The following is a 16,891-nucleotide window of genomic DNA, read 5'->3' as shown; positions in this document are numbered from 1 at the left end:
TATAGGGTCTCCTGCTTGGGTGGGGGGTTGGACTAAGTGACCTACAAGATCCCTTTCAACTCGGTTAATCTGTACCTAACTTTTCTTCCTGGAAATGAGAAGGTCCTATTTCTTCCACCACCACCCCCAAATTTCTTCCAGATTAATTTTTGATGGAAGGGCACTGGATTCTATGCAAAGTCTTGAAAAAAGTAAGAAAGGAGAGACTCATTGGGATCCATCCTTAGATTAACAATTGCTCTTTGAAAAGTGATGCCTTTGCCGGCTGCTATACCACTACATGTGCGCAAGCAGATTTTGGCCAGAGCTTATTTTTATTTTCCCAGGTTCCTAAAAGCCACATTTGGAATGTTTACAGCAGATGTGCCTTACATTTTGAGTGTTGCCCATGGCAGATCTATTTGAATGTCTTAGGCCTGAAGGAAATCCTTGGCAGATGCAGCATGTCACTTAAATGAAATCTACTGTCACTTACAGGTCTATGGTGCTGCTATTCAATTCTACGAAACGTACTCCGAGGAAAACCTGACAGAAAAACAGAAGGCTCAACTGGGCTTCATGGCCCTGCCCAGCTCCAAAACTGTTCAGACGAACAAGTGCATCTGCCTACTGTCCCACTGGCCATTCTTTGACGCCTTCAAGAAATTCCTCACTTTTCTTTACCGCTATTCAATATCTGGTCCACACGTCCTTCCTATTGAGAAGTAAGTTGGAGGGGTATTTTGTGCTCCACACATCATTGGAATACATAATTTTTTAAAAAAATATATTTTTCATTTTTTTTAAAACAAACAAAAACAAAACAACACATACAAAAAACTTTCCTCAATTTTGTCAAGCATGTCTTTTGGTTACAAGCTTTTGTGCATCAGTTTTTACAATTAGAAATAAGATCACTGGTTGTCCATCAAACATAACTAAATACATCACTATCATTGAGCATTATGTGTTCAGGTTACCATTAATATTCCTTCATTTCAAACAAACCTTATTTCCTTAAATCCTTAATTATCTATTAATTAACAATAAATCTTTATAAGATTATAAAATCACCTATCTCTATCTATTGGCCTTACAAAAAATAAAATTCCCATCAACTCATATTGTACATCATTACTTTCAGTTAACCACAATGTCACCAATCATCCATAAAGTATACAATACTTATAGTGTGACATATTCAACTCCAGAAATAATTTTCCATTGTTAATCCAAGTAGTTATGAATATTTCAATTCATGTATGTATCAATTATTCATTACATCATCATTAGTCCATTTAACATATAAAAATCTTTCCAGTATAACGTGATCACTACTTACAATTATACATAACGTTCAAATCATCCCACTCTTATACATTAGATTCATTATTGTCCTTTATATATCATATGATCAAGTACTCTATTTCATAGAAAAAAACTTTCATAGCAATGACTATGACTTTCTAGTAATACGTAGATAAACAATTTCATTTCCAGGTTTTTTTGTCTAACCATTGGCAAAAGAAATCCCATACATAATTTTGATCTTTTCAATGGGAAGGGCATTTGAGCCAGCCTATGCTCTTGGTAACTGGTGCAAGCCTTCCTGGCGTTGTCCTCAAATCCTGTCCCCTCCTCAAATTTGGTCATTCTTTTTTTCCCCTTTCCTGGTCTGCTGCAATGCAAACTTGATAGTGTGACCCTCCAGGCTCCGTTTCCACTGGCAGAGGGCTAGCAAAACAAACTAAAAGCAGATCAAAACAAAAGCATTTGAACATGCAAGAAGGGACAGGAAAGGAGAAAGGAAGAGAGGGAAGTCAAAGAAAACAAAGGGAAGATGACAAGAGAGCAAGGAAGGAAAAAGAAGGAAAGAGGGGAAGGAAGAAGAAAGGAGAAGGAAGAGGGAAGGAGAAAGAAGGGAAGGAAGGAAGGAAGGAAGGAAGGAAGGAAGGAAGGAAGGAGAGAGATTATAATGAGGGTGTCTGAGGGAAGTCCTGTCTCAGCACTTGGCCACCACAGGCACCCCCGACATGAGTGACATTGAGCTGATCACACCTACCCTGGCCATGCCCACCCCGGCCCCCAGAGGTCAAACATAGTCCTAATTTGGTCCTCAATGAAATCATGTTTGACATCCCTGCTCTAGGGATAGCTTCCAGGGTAGCGGTGGGGAGACAGGGCTCAACAATGATACAATGACCTCTATGTTGGCCATAGGAAAGGAAATATCTGACTTTTTTGCCATTGCTTTCTAGAATTGGGGGACAAGTAGAGGTTTAAACTATCCATTTTATATTTAACTGCTGTTATAAAAAGCCAACATCTAGAAACAAGATCTCTTGTGTGTATTTCAGCTGCAAATATTGACGGAATGCATTCTGGCCATAACCGAGTCCTCCTGTTTTCTTTTCACATGATCGATGATACCATAATGTGTTTGTGCAAAGTGTTTGACCAAAATTCTTCAGTTTATTCTTTATGACTCATCAAAAGTACACTTGGGGGTGTTTGTTCCCCAGCTTGTCTCCTCAGCTCTGCTTGCAACTGAGAACTTACTACAGTACATTGGCCAGAGTTTAGCTTTCTGTCTGAATCTATGGATGGAGGGAGGGAGGGAGGGAGGGAGACAGAAAGAGATGATAGATAGATAGATAGATAGATAGATAGATAGATAGATAGATAGATAGATAGAATGGAGAGAGAGAGAGAGAAAGACAGACACGATGGATGGATGGATGGATGGATAGATGATAGGTGGATAGATATGAGAGATAGAGAAAGATATGATAGAGGAGAGATGATAGATATATGGATGGATGGTTAGATAGATGATGGATGGATGGATGGATAGATAGATAGATAGATATGATGGAGGGAGACAGAGAGATGATAGATATGTAGGTAGGTAGATAGATAGGATGGATGGATGGAGGGGGAGAGAGACAGACAGACCGATTGGATGGATGGATGGATGGATGGATGGATGGATGGATGGATGATGGATGGATAGATATGAGAGATAGAAAGCGATATGATAAAGAGAGGATGGATGGATGGATGGATGGATGATGGATGGATGAATAGATAGATATGATAGATAGATGATAGATAGATAGATAGATAGATAGATAGATAGATAGATCCCTGCTTAGTTTCATATGGTTTTAATCTTTGCAAGCAATAAACCAAGAATATTCTCTTAGCTTGCTGATTTATTTATTTTTCTTAAAACAAAGTCCTTATTCCCTCCTTAGGCATATTTCCCATTTTATGCACAAGGTTCCTTTTCCATCTCCACAAAGACCAAGGATTTTAGTTCAGGTAAGTGCACATTTATTCCATTCGGTTCATATGTTTGTTCAGACGAGTAGGTTCCGCTAAAAAAAATAAAAGTCGTAAAAATGTTACAGACGTGGAACTGCAAATTTGCTACTCGACACTGGAAGTCATCAAGAAATGGGTATGTCATTCTTTTTATGTTACAAGGATGCTTATTTGTCAGATTATCTACTTTTTAAATATATCTAGGCCTGGGAGCTGTTGATAAAAGAAAACGATTGGCTTTTTCTAAATGTTATCGTTCTAAAATAAAGCTAGAGTATCAGATACTAATTTTTAAAAAACCCCATTTGCTAGAAATTTGGCATGTTAAATCTGTCCACCAATAAATATTTCTGGATCCCTTTTTGAAAAACAAACCTCAAACACATTTGATATAGAATTCAATTCTATTTTCAAACTTTCTTAGGCCCTACCCAAAAATATATGGCTTTTTTGCTATTTTAAATCATTTTACAATTCAATTTGATTGATGGAAGCTTTCCCTTTACGAAAATCAATTCTGTATTAAAGTTTAAAAGCTGCAATAAATGTGATGTGGGAGGTGAATTACAAAAAAGACATCTGGCACTTTTTTAAATATTCAGCCTGCATATTTTTTCTGGGCACTCCCTGGGATTTTTTTTGTGCGGGGGGGAGGACATCTGTAATAAATTATTTAAGCAGTTTTATAGCATTTGCAAGCAAATAGAAGCCCTTGAAGCTGCTTGAGATTCTGGAGTCAAACCATAATATCTATTTCACGCTAATATATATACTTAAAAAAAAACATTAGAGATCTGCATATTTAACCATCATGTTTTCAAGCTTACAGCAACGGTATTAATTCTGTGACAGCAATATGTTTTCTAGACAAACAAATTGCTTTAGATTTAAATCTTCAGGTAAATATAAAAACCATGCTTTTATTGTTTTATAGCTATCACCCCATGATAATCTGATTCTTAGTCAGCCCATATCATCACCTGTACCGCTGAGGCAAGTAAAATATATATGTGTGTGTCTATATATGTGTGTGCTGTTATGTGAATGATGAACAACCAATTTAGAAATTAATAAAGAAGCCAACAGATTGTGTGTGTGTGTGTGTGTGTGTGTGCGTGCGTGTGTGTGTGTGTTTTTATAGATTTTCATGGGCATAGGTATGCAGGTCTTGGCGTATTCAGGTCTTTTCCCGTGTAAGATTGAAGATGACGAGTGTGACCTCGTCGAAACGTCTCCAAGATACTATCAATCTTACATGGGAAAAGACCCGAATACGCCAAGACCTGCATTCATGTGTGTGTGTGTTTTTGTGTGTGTGTGTGTGTGTGTGTTTTCGTAGATTTTCACGGGTGTAGGTATGCTGGTCTTGTTGTACATGAGTCTTTTCCCGTGTAAGATTGAGATTGTCTTGGCAACGTTTCGGCAAGGTCCCACTCACCATCTTCAGGTCGTTACAACACAAAAGAAAAACAGACACAGAGCCAGCACCTCAGCCACACAGGATGATATGAAACAGCCCACCAATCTACAAACATCAACTCCAAGTACCAATCAGGATGCAACTACACAGCCAATCAACCCACTTACAGCAACAAAGCCAGCACTTCACACCCACCCACCAAGATTTATAGACAGCTCCGACCACGCCTTACTCGCAACAAGCACGAAGCCGAAAACACCAGCCTGAAGATGGCGAGTGAGACCTTGCCAAAACGTTGCCAAGACAATCTCAATCTTACACGGGAAAAGACCCGAATGAATGAATTTGTTTCCTCTCTAATTCTTAAAGGTTGAGATAAGGAAAACAAGACAGAAAAAGAAATCTCTATTAAAAATAACCCACTTAAAAGCAGGAACTTTACACTACGGGTTTCCTTTTAGTTGCACCTGGATTTATCTTGCTTTTTCACCCCTGCTTACTCAGGCAGCCCTCATATACAGGTAGTCCTCAACTTATGACGACTGTCAGTGAGATAGTTGCTAAGCAAGACAGTTGTTAAGTGAGTTTCACCTCAGTTTATGACCTTTCTTGCCACAGTTGTTAAATAAATCACTGCAGTTATTAAATCAGTCACACGGTTGTTAAATGAATCTGGATTCCCCATTGACTAGACTTGTTAGAAAGCCACAAAAGATGATAACATGACCCTGTTACATAGCAACCGTCATCAATACATGTCAGTTGCCATGTGTATTTTGATCACGTGACAGTGAGGATACTGCAATAGTCATAATTTTAACTTAACAATCATTCATTTAGTGACCATTCAGAATTACAGCAGCACTAAAAAACCTGACATGACCGTTTTTTGTTTTTTGTTTGCACTTAACAATGTTTGCAACATGATAAAAATTAAGTCACGTGATCAAAATTCGGACGCTTGGCAACCCACCTTTATGATGGTTGCAGTGTCCTGGAGTCACGTGATCCCCTTTTGTGACCTTCTGACAAGCCCCATCAATGGGGAAGCCAGATTCACTTAACAACCAATGGTGTGATTCACTTAATAAGTGCAGTGATTCACTTAACCGGCAAGAAAGGTTGTAAAATGGGGCAAAGTTCAGTTAAAGTCTAAGGTAGCAACAGAAATGTTGGGCTCAATTGTGGTCATAAATCGAGGACTACTGTACATGTACTGTACTTTATTGCAGTGTTTCCCAACGTTGGCCATTTCTAGGGTAGGGACTTCAATTGCCAGAATTCTTCTTGATGGCTATGCTGGCAGTGGAATTCTGGGAATTGAAGTCCACAATCTCAAAATGGCCGACGATGGGAAACGCTGCTTTGCTGTTTCCGGTTTGTTTCATTTTGTGGTAGATTATTCATAGCTGAAAGATTGGGGCAGTTGACAGATGTATTAAGAAAGCCAATAAATAAATAAACCTTTTTGAAAAAACTGTTTCTGGTTTGTGGTTTTTCTCCAGGCAAGGAGGTCAAACACACCAAAAATAGGAGGTGGGACTTTGCAGTCAAGCTGAGGAAACCAGTCAAAGCTAGATGACAATTTGTTCTTGATTTATGAAGTTATTGAAAGCAGGAAAGAATGAAACCAGATTCAGAGAGTGTGAGAAGGGTTCCCTGCAGGGCCAATTCACTCAGGGATGCACTGTGCGGGCATGCGCACAAATGCACGGTGCAACAAAAATTGCTCTGCACATGCACAGAAGGCAAAAACAAGATGGCGCTGCCTATGGCACCACCCAGAGAATCGGTTTGGGGGCATGGCAGGCCTGGGTCACTGCCGGTTCCAGCACCCCAAGCCGCCACCAGCAACCCTGGTTCCAGCAACCAGGCCGGTTCAGACTGGTTCAACCAAACCGGTCCACCTCTTGATTCCATGTCTTGTTTGTTTGCTCTTGAATGGCTTGTTTGCCATGAACAAAGTCCATTTCTGGCTGGACTGTATGCAAATGTTAATTTACAAACTTCACTCTACAACTTCATTTAAAAGTTAATGGCGCGCCAAAGGGGAAACTGCTTTTTTATTCTATTCTGTGCTGTGTAATTTTAGCCTTACTCAGACTAGTAATTGAATACCCTTATGCTGAGTCATTCGATGCTGGGCTAACATTGGGGAGAAAATGTGGTTCAATTTACTGGAAAAAAGATGCCATTTGTAGTATTTATTCCTGTTCCTTTTTCTTTGATTAGTAGCGGAGGGAAGTTTTCTGCTCTTCTGCAGAATCTGGGACCTGAGAATGCTGTAAATCTCCTAGTCTTCGCGGTGACAGAACATAAAATCCTCATCCACTCTTTACGCCCTTCTGTCCTCACCAGCGTAACTGAAGCCCTGGTCTCTGTAAGTTGTGAGAATTTCTCAAACAAGTATTTTCAAATTAAGATAAATGGAAAAGGAGGCTTCAGAGAAGCTTCCTGAAGGCTCCGGAGGGTGAAAAACGGCCCTATGGGCAAACTGGAAGTCCGTTCCCAAACTTCTGGTTTGCGCGTTGGGTTGTTTTTCACCCTCCAGAGCCTTCAAGGAAGCCTCTGGAGGGCGAAAAATGGCCTTAAAGGAAGGCCAAAGTCAGCTGGCCAATACCACATGCACACTGAAGCTGACAGGACAACACCTCGAGTGCCCTCACAAATGGCTCCGTGTGTCACCTTTGGCACGCGTGCCATAGGTTCACCATCACGGGTATAGGGTCTCTACTTGAGCAGGGGGTTGGACCAGAAGACCTCCAAGGTCCCTTCCAGCTCTGTCATTCTGATGTTCTGGTTCTGATGTTCTGATGGGCCTTTGCTCCCTTGTCTAGGATCCAGAGCTGTTTGCAAAATTCTTCAGCTTGGGGGTTTTAGAGTGCTTTGCTCAATACCAGCTGCAGATCAAACTGAGCAGGAGGTTTGAACACCATTAGTGGAGCAGGTGGGAAGGCCAATTGTTCAAAGAAATGAAGTCAAAAATTCCACTGAGCTAGCACAAGCCCCTCCTGCCCTCCGCTTCACGCTGAGTGTCATGTTTTAAACATTTTATTTGTTCTGCTTTCACCTCCTGAGGATGTTTGTACAGATGGCTATGGAGCCGTATTATTCATCTAGCTCAGATCATTTGCACAGCTTTGTCAAAGGTTCTTCTCCATTCCGTACAGATTAACAGAGATAAATAAAACATCCTTTTGTTGATGGAAAAGGGAGGTATAAATCTAATATATAGAATAGAATATTATTAGAATACAATAGAAAATAGAATAGAATAGAAATGGAATAGAATAGAATAGAGCCGTATTATTCATCTAGCTCAGATCATTTGCACAGTCCTTGTCAAAGGTTCTTCTCCATTTCGTACAAATTAACAGATAAATAAAAGGGAGGTATAAATCTAATGAATAGAATAGATAGAATAGAATAGAATAGAATGACAGAATTGGAAGGGATCTTGGAGATCTTCTAGTTCAACCCCCTTCCTAGGCAGGAAACCCTACTTCACATCAGACAAATGGTTAGCCAACATCTTCTTTAAAACTTCCAGTGTTGGGGCATTCACAACTTCTGGAGGCAAGCTGTTCCACTGATTAATTGTTGTCGCTGTCAGGAAATTCCTCCTTAGTTCTAAGTTGCTTCTGTCCTTGGTTAGTTTCCACCCATTGCTTCTTGTTCTATTCAGGTGCTTTGGAGAATAGTTTAACTTCCTCTTCTTTGTGGCAGCCCCTGAGATATTGGAAGACTGCTATCATGTCTCCCCTAGTCCTCCTTTTCATTAAACTAGATATACCCAGTTCCTGCAACTGTTCTTCATATGTTTTAGCCTCCAGTCCCCTAATCATCTTTGTTGCTCTTCTCTGCACACTTTCTAGAGTGCAGAGAAGAGCACTTTAATATAGATATGTCAATAAATAATCATGGGTTATTATTAATAGTATTATTTCAAGCGGTTTATTGATGAAAATTTCCCAACTGTATCTATCCATTGGCTTAATTAATATTTCAAAAGAAAGGAATGGCTACTTTCAATAATGATGTGCAAGTATTGAAAGTAGAACATGGTTCGTGAATGTTCCCTTTTCTTCCAAGGCAGACAGCTTTTCTTTTGTCAAGAAACATCTTTTTCCAGGTATAATAATATGCTAGTCCTCATGGAGGATCAAGCAGAATCAGACAGATTCTGCTTTATTACAGTCATGGACCAATAAGTACAATCAATAAAATGAACATTCCAATATTATCTCCTAATAACAAGAATGCATAGATCCTTTGAGATGCTTATAGCCTGAAACCCTCTTTTTCTTCTGCAAAACATTCCAAAGGTGCTTTTTCAAAAGGCAACTGGACTTTGTTTTTCCTTGAAGACCTTTTGCTTCTCATCCAAAAAGTTTCTCTTGTTCTGACTGAAGGTCAGGTCAGAACTAAAGAAGCTTCTTGGAAGAGAAGTGAAACATCTTTGTGGAAAAACTAAGAAAGTCCAATTGCTCAAGTCAAAAAGAAAAAAAAAGCATAACAATTAAAGTATTAAAGTGGGCATGAGATGATGGATAGATGATTTTTCATTTTTGGTGTTATTTTGATTGGCTTCTCTTTTCCTCTCTCTTTTCTTTTTTTGTGTAGGTAGGTGACATGATTAGAAACTAATCTAATCTTTCTTCAGTAGGATAGAAAGAAAATGTTTTTTAACAAAAGATGACATGATTAAAAGTTAGAATAAGAGATAGAAATAAGAGAAAATGGGAATATTGGTGCATATACTTTTAATAATATTATTATTATTTTAATTATTATTCATTTTAATAATAAAATAAGAGCAATAATAAGAAAAAACATGGAATAATTGAATAATGACAGATTGCATATAAATATGTATTACTATTAGAAATATATATATTGGTTTAAAATAATAACTATGACTAATTCTATTAGTTTTATTTGTATTCGAATCAGGGCTGGGTTCCTGTACCAGTTGGTACTGATTTGCTTTGCGTTGCTCGTGCATGCGCAGTTGACTGAAATTTGTTCTGCGCATGTGCAGAAACATGTTCTGCAACGGCAGAAAAGACCAGGGGACCTGTTTGGGGGCATGGCCAGCCTGGCTCGCTGCTGGTTCTGCGACCCAGGCCAGATCACCACTACTGGTTTGGCCGAACTAGGAGCAACCCACCTCTGATTGGAATGTATGACACCCAGGTGCCACATTGTTCACGCATTGATTTGTTTGTAAAAAAAAATTAAAAACTTTAAAAAAGAAAAGAAAGTCCAATTGCCTTTTGAAAAAGCACCTTTGTGACCTGGATGAGAATCTTCATAGACATTGATTAGAACGTATTCTTTTGGGACACACAGAACTCTTGGTCAAGGTCTAAATCATCTCTTTGGGTGGGTTGAAATGAGTTCAAGAGTTACAGGCTGTCCACCCTATTTTTCTTGAAGCACATCTAGCTATCTGCATTCAACATGTTTGTTCTTCTCTTTTGAAAGATGATCTTTCCTTTCCACTGGCCATGCCCGTACATTCCTCTCTGCCCTCTAGCCCTGGCTGATGTTCTGAGCGCACCGTGTCCATTCATAGTGGGAATTGATTCCAGATATTTTGATCTTTATGACCCACCGCCAGATGTTAGCTGTGTTGACCTAGATACAAACACCATTTCACAGTAAGTATTTGGAGAGCTTCATTTCCTTGCTTTTTTTGATCATATGTAATTCAGGGGCAGCAGACTTTTAAATTAATTTTCCTAGGTTTGCTAAATTATTTATCAGAGAAGGGAATGAAAGGGTCCGTTCACATTTGCACGGATGTCCCTTGTTTACTGAGCAGTAGAAAAACGTACAGTTGAATCTGTAAATTGATTCCGCTAAAAACATTGTTTTGAAGATAAGCATTTAATCCTTGGATATTAGATATCTCACAGAGGCAAATTACATTTAGTAAATATAATTATTTAGCATGTGCTTGTAATCTATTTCATGTTGTTGCAATAGCCTTGTAAAATAAACTGGCATTAGTTTTAAACTGGGAAGCAAGATTAAGAGAATAATTGGCCCTTTACCTAATAAATTTCATGCTGAACTAGAAATAGAGGAGAAATGTTCGTGTAAGGACTATTATCTGTTTGTTTTCTTTTATTGCCTTGCTTTACAGGAACAGTGCATTAGTGAATGACAAAAACATATTGGTTGCTTCAGCAATTTGTTTTTGCCAGTCCGTGTACAAATTAATCTTTTAAACACTTAGCAGATAGTCCTTCCATTATTCTTAGTACTTCGGAAAAGCTTTATTACCACAAAAAGTTGAAGTCCTTGGGGTGAAAAAATATTTCTTAACATGAAATACAACTTTGTGATCTAGTTTTAAGCAGCTCCATCAAAAGGAAAAATTGCAGGGGAAAATGTGCCTGTAAAGTGAAGGAAACGGCCTTCATGAACAAATTCTAATTTATTCAAAGTTTAACTGCTTCTGAACTTGGAAATCTGTTTTGTGTATGGTTACACTTGGTATTGGGACGCGGTGGCTCAGTGGCTAAGACACTGAGCTTGTCGATCTAAAAGGTCGGCAGTTCGGTGGTTCGAATCCCTTTTAGAAAACCTAAAATTTGAGTTTTTTGTGATTGAATGACAGAGCTGGAGAATTTCAAATAGGGTGTCGAGTGCTCGACAGAACCAATACCCCATGAAGGGTATTGTCGCTCAACTAAAGAATCTGTCATTTGCACCAAGCAATAGTCACGTGCTCCAGGAAAACTGAACTTCCTTTTATGCAACCCAACAAGCAAATTTTTCTGCAGAAGCTGAGAATAGCTTCACCCAGAAAGCCAGAGTGCCTGCATCCAGGAAGGAAAGGAATAAATATTCATATTTTGTTTTTCTATTTATATTTGCTGGGTCATTCTGGGTGGGAAGAGAACCTTCCTGCTGCAATTTGTCATCCCATCTACATTGCCATGGGTGAAATAATGATGCCAGGAAAGGAAAAGCAGAATCACTTCAAACCATGAGAAAGGCAGCAAATAAATTTAATAATAATAATGTGATAATGATCACTCTGATTCTTCATTCTCTGTTTGCCTCTGAAACACTTGGTTTTTTTCCTAACCAGTCCTACCTGCGGCCCAAATTAGGTCCCCTTCTAGATTATAGAAATGATTTCCTTGCAGATGAGAAGGCAGAAGTAGATATTTACTTCTAATAAGCCTTCCCTGAAAATATTGCAACACAGCAGCAGCCCTGAGGTGACCACGGTCGCCGCCTCCTGTATCTCAAAAATAATAAGACCTCCCCGAAAATAAGGCCAAGCACTTATTTCAGGGGTCAAAAGAAAATGAGATCTTATTTTCAGGGAAACATGGCATTGAAGATTTCCATTCCATTGGATTAAGTTCAGCTGACAATACTGAAGCAGAAATCACTTCTGAGAGTTCTGGTGCTCAGATTTTACCAAATATTTAAGTCAATATTTGGTCTTAATGAATAGTAATAGCACTTAGACTTATATACCCCTTCACAGTGCTTTATAGCGGTTTACAGAGTCAGCATATTGTCCCCAACAATCTGGGTTCCTCATTTTACCCACTTCGGAAGGATGGAAGTCTGAGACAACCTTGAGCCTGGTGAGAATCGAACTGTTTAAACTGTTGGCAGCAGAAGTAGCCTGCAGTACTGCACTCTAACCACTGCGCCACCGTGGCTCTTAATCCTTCACATTTCCCTTTGGATTCCAGGCCAGGAGATAAGCGAACGATCGCATGGAAGATCTTGCCGAAGAAGCCTTGTAAGAAACTGATGAGCACTTTAAATCACTTGTATCATCAGCTGGCAGCATGTAAGTGGAGGAGGGCCCAAAAGACTCTCTGTGATTGTGGTTGTGGTACACTATGATAGTGAAACTCTTTTTCACGTTGAGGAGGAGCAGAGGGAAGTTAGATTCAGGTTATACAGAGGGAAATGTGTGCTTTGGGGAAGTAGCACCGAGGGACCCAGCACCTGATTTGCATGATGTGTCACTTCCTTTGCAACCCTGGCTAAGGTTTAAAAAATAATCCTTTTATTTAAATACATAGAGCAGGGGTGTCAAACTCAAGGCCCAGGGGTCGGATCTGGCCCGCAGGGTGCTTAGATCTGGCCCACGGGGCCGCCCTGGAAACAGCTAAGGAACCTGCAGCAGTGCCTCTGCCAGAGAAAATGGAGCTCCGTCCCATCCCTCCCAAACTCTGTTTTCACTGTAAGAGGATTGCAGGAGGCTGTCACAGCTGAAACAGAGCTCAGGAGCCCATTTTCACTGGCAGAGCGCTCGGGCCACCACAAGAGCCCCCGACATGAGTGATGTGGAGCTGGCCAGGTTCACCCTGGCCACCCCTTCCCATGTCAAACAACCCTGATGTGGCCCTCAATGAAATCGAGTTTGACACCCCTGCCTTAGAGCAATATTTCTCAACCTTGTCAACTCTAGGAGTTGAAGGCCTAGAGTTTTAAAGTTGAGAAGGTTGAGAAGCTCAGACCTTTAGAAAGTTCTTGTGGACCTTGGATATTGACTGTGTGTCATGATAGAACCTCTTTGTTTCTTTCAAACTCTATCACTATTCAACTTGCCAATAAACGGGGTGGAAGGGGAAATGGAATGCTGAGAAGTTGGGCACAGATCCTGGCAACCGTCAAGTTCACGACTGCAGGTTCTTGAGAAGGAGGTGGACTGTTCCCATAACAAAAGGATGTTTCATAATTGGACAGTGTTATCACCCAGAGGTGGGGAGAAAGGGAAGCCATTGTTTAACTAGGTAAGCATTTGCTCAGGAAACCAGAGCTGGTTTTGATTCTTCAGTACCACAATGGCATATTCAATAAAGTTTTACTTTTGGGAATTCAAAGCTCCTGAGAGTGTTTCCTTATTTTGGGCCCACTAGTTGGACAGTTGGCACTGTGCCTAAATCAGATTTAACCCCACCTCACTGGAGGCAGCCTTTGTTGCTTTTGAATTATGCTTTCTGGGTACAAATCAGCTGTCCTGCAGGTTTGAGAAGGTCAGTGATGGGCTTGTCATTGCTAGCAAAATGTATCTAGTGCAATCAGATAATGAACCTGGCAGCAAAATCAGCCTGGCAGAGGAGAAAGAAATACTGTGGTCAACACTAAGAATCTTTAATAATTTAGTCTTTTCTTTAATCTTCCTTCATTTTTAATGGTCGTATATTATCTTTTCATGCTTCTATTGTCTGTAAGTCTGATTTAGATGATTTAGACCTTGAGCAAGAGTTCTTCTGTGTGTCCCAAAAGAATATGTTCTAATCGTCTATGGAGTTTCTCCGTCATCCAGGACCTGGTTGCCCCAAAGGTGCTTTTTCAGGAGGCAACTGGACTTTCTTGTTTTTTCTTTTGAAGACATTTTGCTTCTCACCCAAGAAGCTTCAGCTCATTGCAGACTACAGGAACCAGGAGCACCACTCAGGTGACTCTGAGGACACAGATAAACCTCCAAGGGCTTCAACAACCCTTAAAAAAGGATGCAAATGACCAGCTGTCTGCAAGGAATATAAATCATATCTTCCATTCCCCACTATCCTGTCAGAGCTGAAGAAGCTCCTTGGACAAGAAGCAAAAGTATTCAAAAGAAAAAACAAGGAAGTCCAGTTTCCTCCTGAAAAAAGCATCTTTGGGACGTTGTCTATAAGCTGTCCAGAGTTGCTGTGTAACAGTAAGATGGGTGGGATATAAGTTTCATAAGTAAATAAATTGTGGGTTTTTCCATCACTGGAGGATTTTAAGAAGAGTCTAGGCAGCCATTTGTCCAGAACGGTAGAGGTCTCCTGCTGGAGAAGGGGGTTGGACTAGAAGACCCCAAAGCCCCTTCCACCTCCGTCATTCTTTAAATATAACCATGTTTTGACATTTCTCCTTTTTTATTTTTTATCCCGCAGTGCAGCAAAGACCCCGTGACGATGCTTTAATGGAGCTGGCTATGAATGACTACGATTTTCAATCAGGCTCCAAGCTGCATCTGTTAGATGTAGAAATTCAAGAGGCATTTCTCACATTTATGGCTTCGATCCTGAAAGGTTACAGGTCCTACCTACGCCCTATTACGCAAGCCCCTTCGGAAACTGCCACTGATGCAAGTTCCCTGTTTGAACTGCAAGGTAAACCAGAGCCTCTACGTTTGTAGCATTTAAGTTAGCTAGAGATTTGGAGCAGTTTTTTCTCAACCTTAGTCCATCTTTAAGATGGGTGGACTTCAACTCCCAGAATGGGAAGTCCACAAATCTTAAATAGAATAGAATTCTTTTTTTTTTTCCAAAATGTTTTTTTTATTTTTTATTTTCTTAAACACCATTTTAAGTATACATTCACATAATTGTTATTCTTCTTTACATTTGTCATTCTTATACATTTATTATTTCATTTAATAGGTTATAATATACAGTTTGGGTTGCTTTATTTACCACCCCTTCCTCCTGTTGTAACACCACCTTATTTTCCCCTTTCTTTTCTCCCTCCCTCCCTTCTCTATTTTTTTCCTTCCTCCTCTCCTTTCCCTTCCTTCTTCCCTTCCCTTCCCTTTCTCCTACTCCTACTCTTCCTCTTCCCCTTCTAACCTTCTCTCCTTCTCTTTCTCTCCCTTCCACTCTTCTCTCCTTACCTCTTTCTTCTTTCCCCCGTCTTCCTTTCATTCTCTCCTCTTCAGTAGAATAGAATTCTTTATTGGCCAAGTGTGATTGGACACACAAGGAATTTGTCTTTGGAGCATATGTTCTCAGTGTTCATAAAGAAAAATAAAATGCATTCATCAAGAATCATAAGATACAACACTTAGCGATAGTCATAGGCTCCTAATAAGCAATCAAATCATACTAGGAAACAAATAAAACAATATAAATTGTAAAGATACAAGCAACATGGTTATAGTCATAAGTGGTAAGAGATAGGTACTAGGAAGGAAGAGAAGAAGAATAGTAATACAGACTTAGTAAATATTTTTACAGTGTTGTGGGAATTAGTTGTTTAGTAGAGAGATGGCATTTGGGAAAAACAGTTCTTGTGTGTAGTTGTTCTGGTGTGCAGTGCCCTATAGCATCGTTTTGAGGGCAGATATTGAAACAATTTATGTCCAGGATGTGAGGGATCTGTAGATATTTTCACTGCTCTCTTTTTGACTCGTGCATTGTACAGGTCCTCCATGGAAGGCAGGTTGGCTTTTTTTTTTCAGCAGTTCTGATTATTCTCTGAAGTCTGTGTCTGTCTTGTTGGGTTGCAGAGCCAAACCAGATAGTTATAGAAGTGCAGATGACCGACTCAATCATTCCTCTGTAGAACAGAATCAGCAGCTCCTTGGGCAGTTTAAGCTTTCTGAGTTGGCTCAGAAAGAACATTCTTTGTTGTGCTTTTTTGATGACGTTTTTGATGTTAGGTGACCATTTTAGGTCTTGAGACATGATAGAACCTAGAAACCTGAAGGTCTCTACTATTGATACTGTGTTGTCTAGTGTTGTAAGAGGTGATAGTATAGGAGGCTTTCTTCTAAAAAATTCTCCAGGTTGAGAAACACTGATGTGGAGGCTGGGTTGAAATAGAAAACACGAGTTAGGGGCATTTGTGGAGATCTGTGGCATCAGCAATTGTAGATCAAAACTGTCCCCCTTTATAATGGGTGTTATGCATATGCAAAAAGGGGGTGGAGCTTGGATTTTCCAGTCCCACCCACCGTTTTGGTGCTATTGAGCACCTATTCTCCCCTGTGGTCACCTCAATATGAACAAAGCATCCAGCAAAAATCAAAGTGCTTCTCTCAAGGTCTCTGCAGTTGCTTCTGATTTTGGCACTCTAAGTCTATATATAATTTGCTGGTTGATGGATTTGATCAATTCTAGTATTAAGTGGCAGTTGTATTTGATAGACCTAAATATCCTATGTCTATCAAGACAAAGTTTTTAGCTGTTTTTCTGTTTTCTCTAGTTTTCTATGCCTCCCAGAGTCTACCAAAGTGACCTGCCCAATAAATTTAAGTAAAAACATAAATAACATCACCCATGCTTTAGATTACAAAGTGAAACCTTTTCCTCATTAGAATAGTGCAGAGACAATTTTCAAAATAAACCAGACAAAAATGTTGGCCAAAGTTTCATTGTCATGAAACCTAATTAAAACAAAATGGGTTTAAATCTCACATGT

At 39.7% G+C, this 16,891-nt stretch overlaps 1 protein-coding gene across 5 annotated transcripts in view; it reads left to right on the top strand.

Moving 5' to 3' along the window:
- Window positions 1-16,891, top strand: part of DENND4A (DENN domain containing 4A) — a 95,283-nt gene that overhangs the window by 34,703 nt on the left and 43,689 nt on the right. For 4 of the 5 annotated variants that reach the window (XM_032232955.1, XM_032232957.1, XM_032232953.1 and 1 more), the window contains exons 6-12: window positions 478-704; window positions 3,237-3,303; window positions 4,241-4,299; window positions 6,959-7,106; window positions 10,214-10,389; window positions 12,454-12,554; window positions 14,644-14,862. In XM_032232955.1, the coding sequence (XP_032088846.1) occupies window positions 478-704; window positions 3,237-3,303; window positions 4,241-4,299; window positions 6,959-7,106; window positions 10,214-10,389; window positions 12,454-12,554; window positions 14,644-14,862 (997 nt within the window). The remainder of the gene's footprint in view (window positions 1-477; window positions 705-3,236; window positions 3,304-4,240; window positions 4,300-6,958; window positions 7,107-10,213; window positions 10,390-12,453; window positions 12,555-14,643; window positions 14,863-16,891) is intronic. The other variant, XM_032232956.1, reaches the window with a different exon arrangement.

The sequence above is a fragment of the Thamnophis elegans genome, chromosome 16, assembly GCF_009769535.1.
Source record: "Thamnophis elegans isolate rThaEle1 chromosome 16, rThaEle1.pri, whole genome shotgun sequence".
NCBI classification, from domain to species: domain Eukaryota; kingdom Metazoa; phylum Chordata; class Lepidosauria; order Squamata; family Colubridae; genus Thamnophis; species Thamnophis elegans.
The sequence above is the reverse complement of the archived record's forward strand: the minus strand, read 5'-3'. Positions and strand labels throughout refer to the sequence as shown.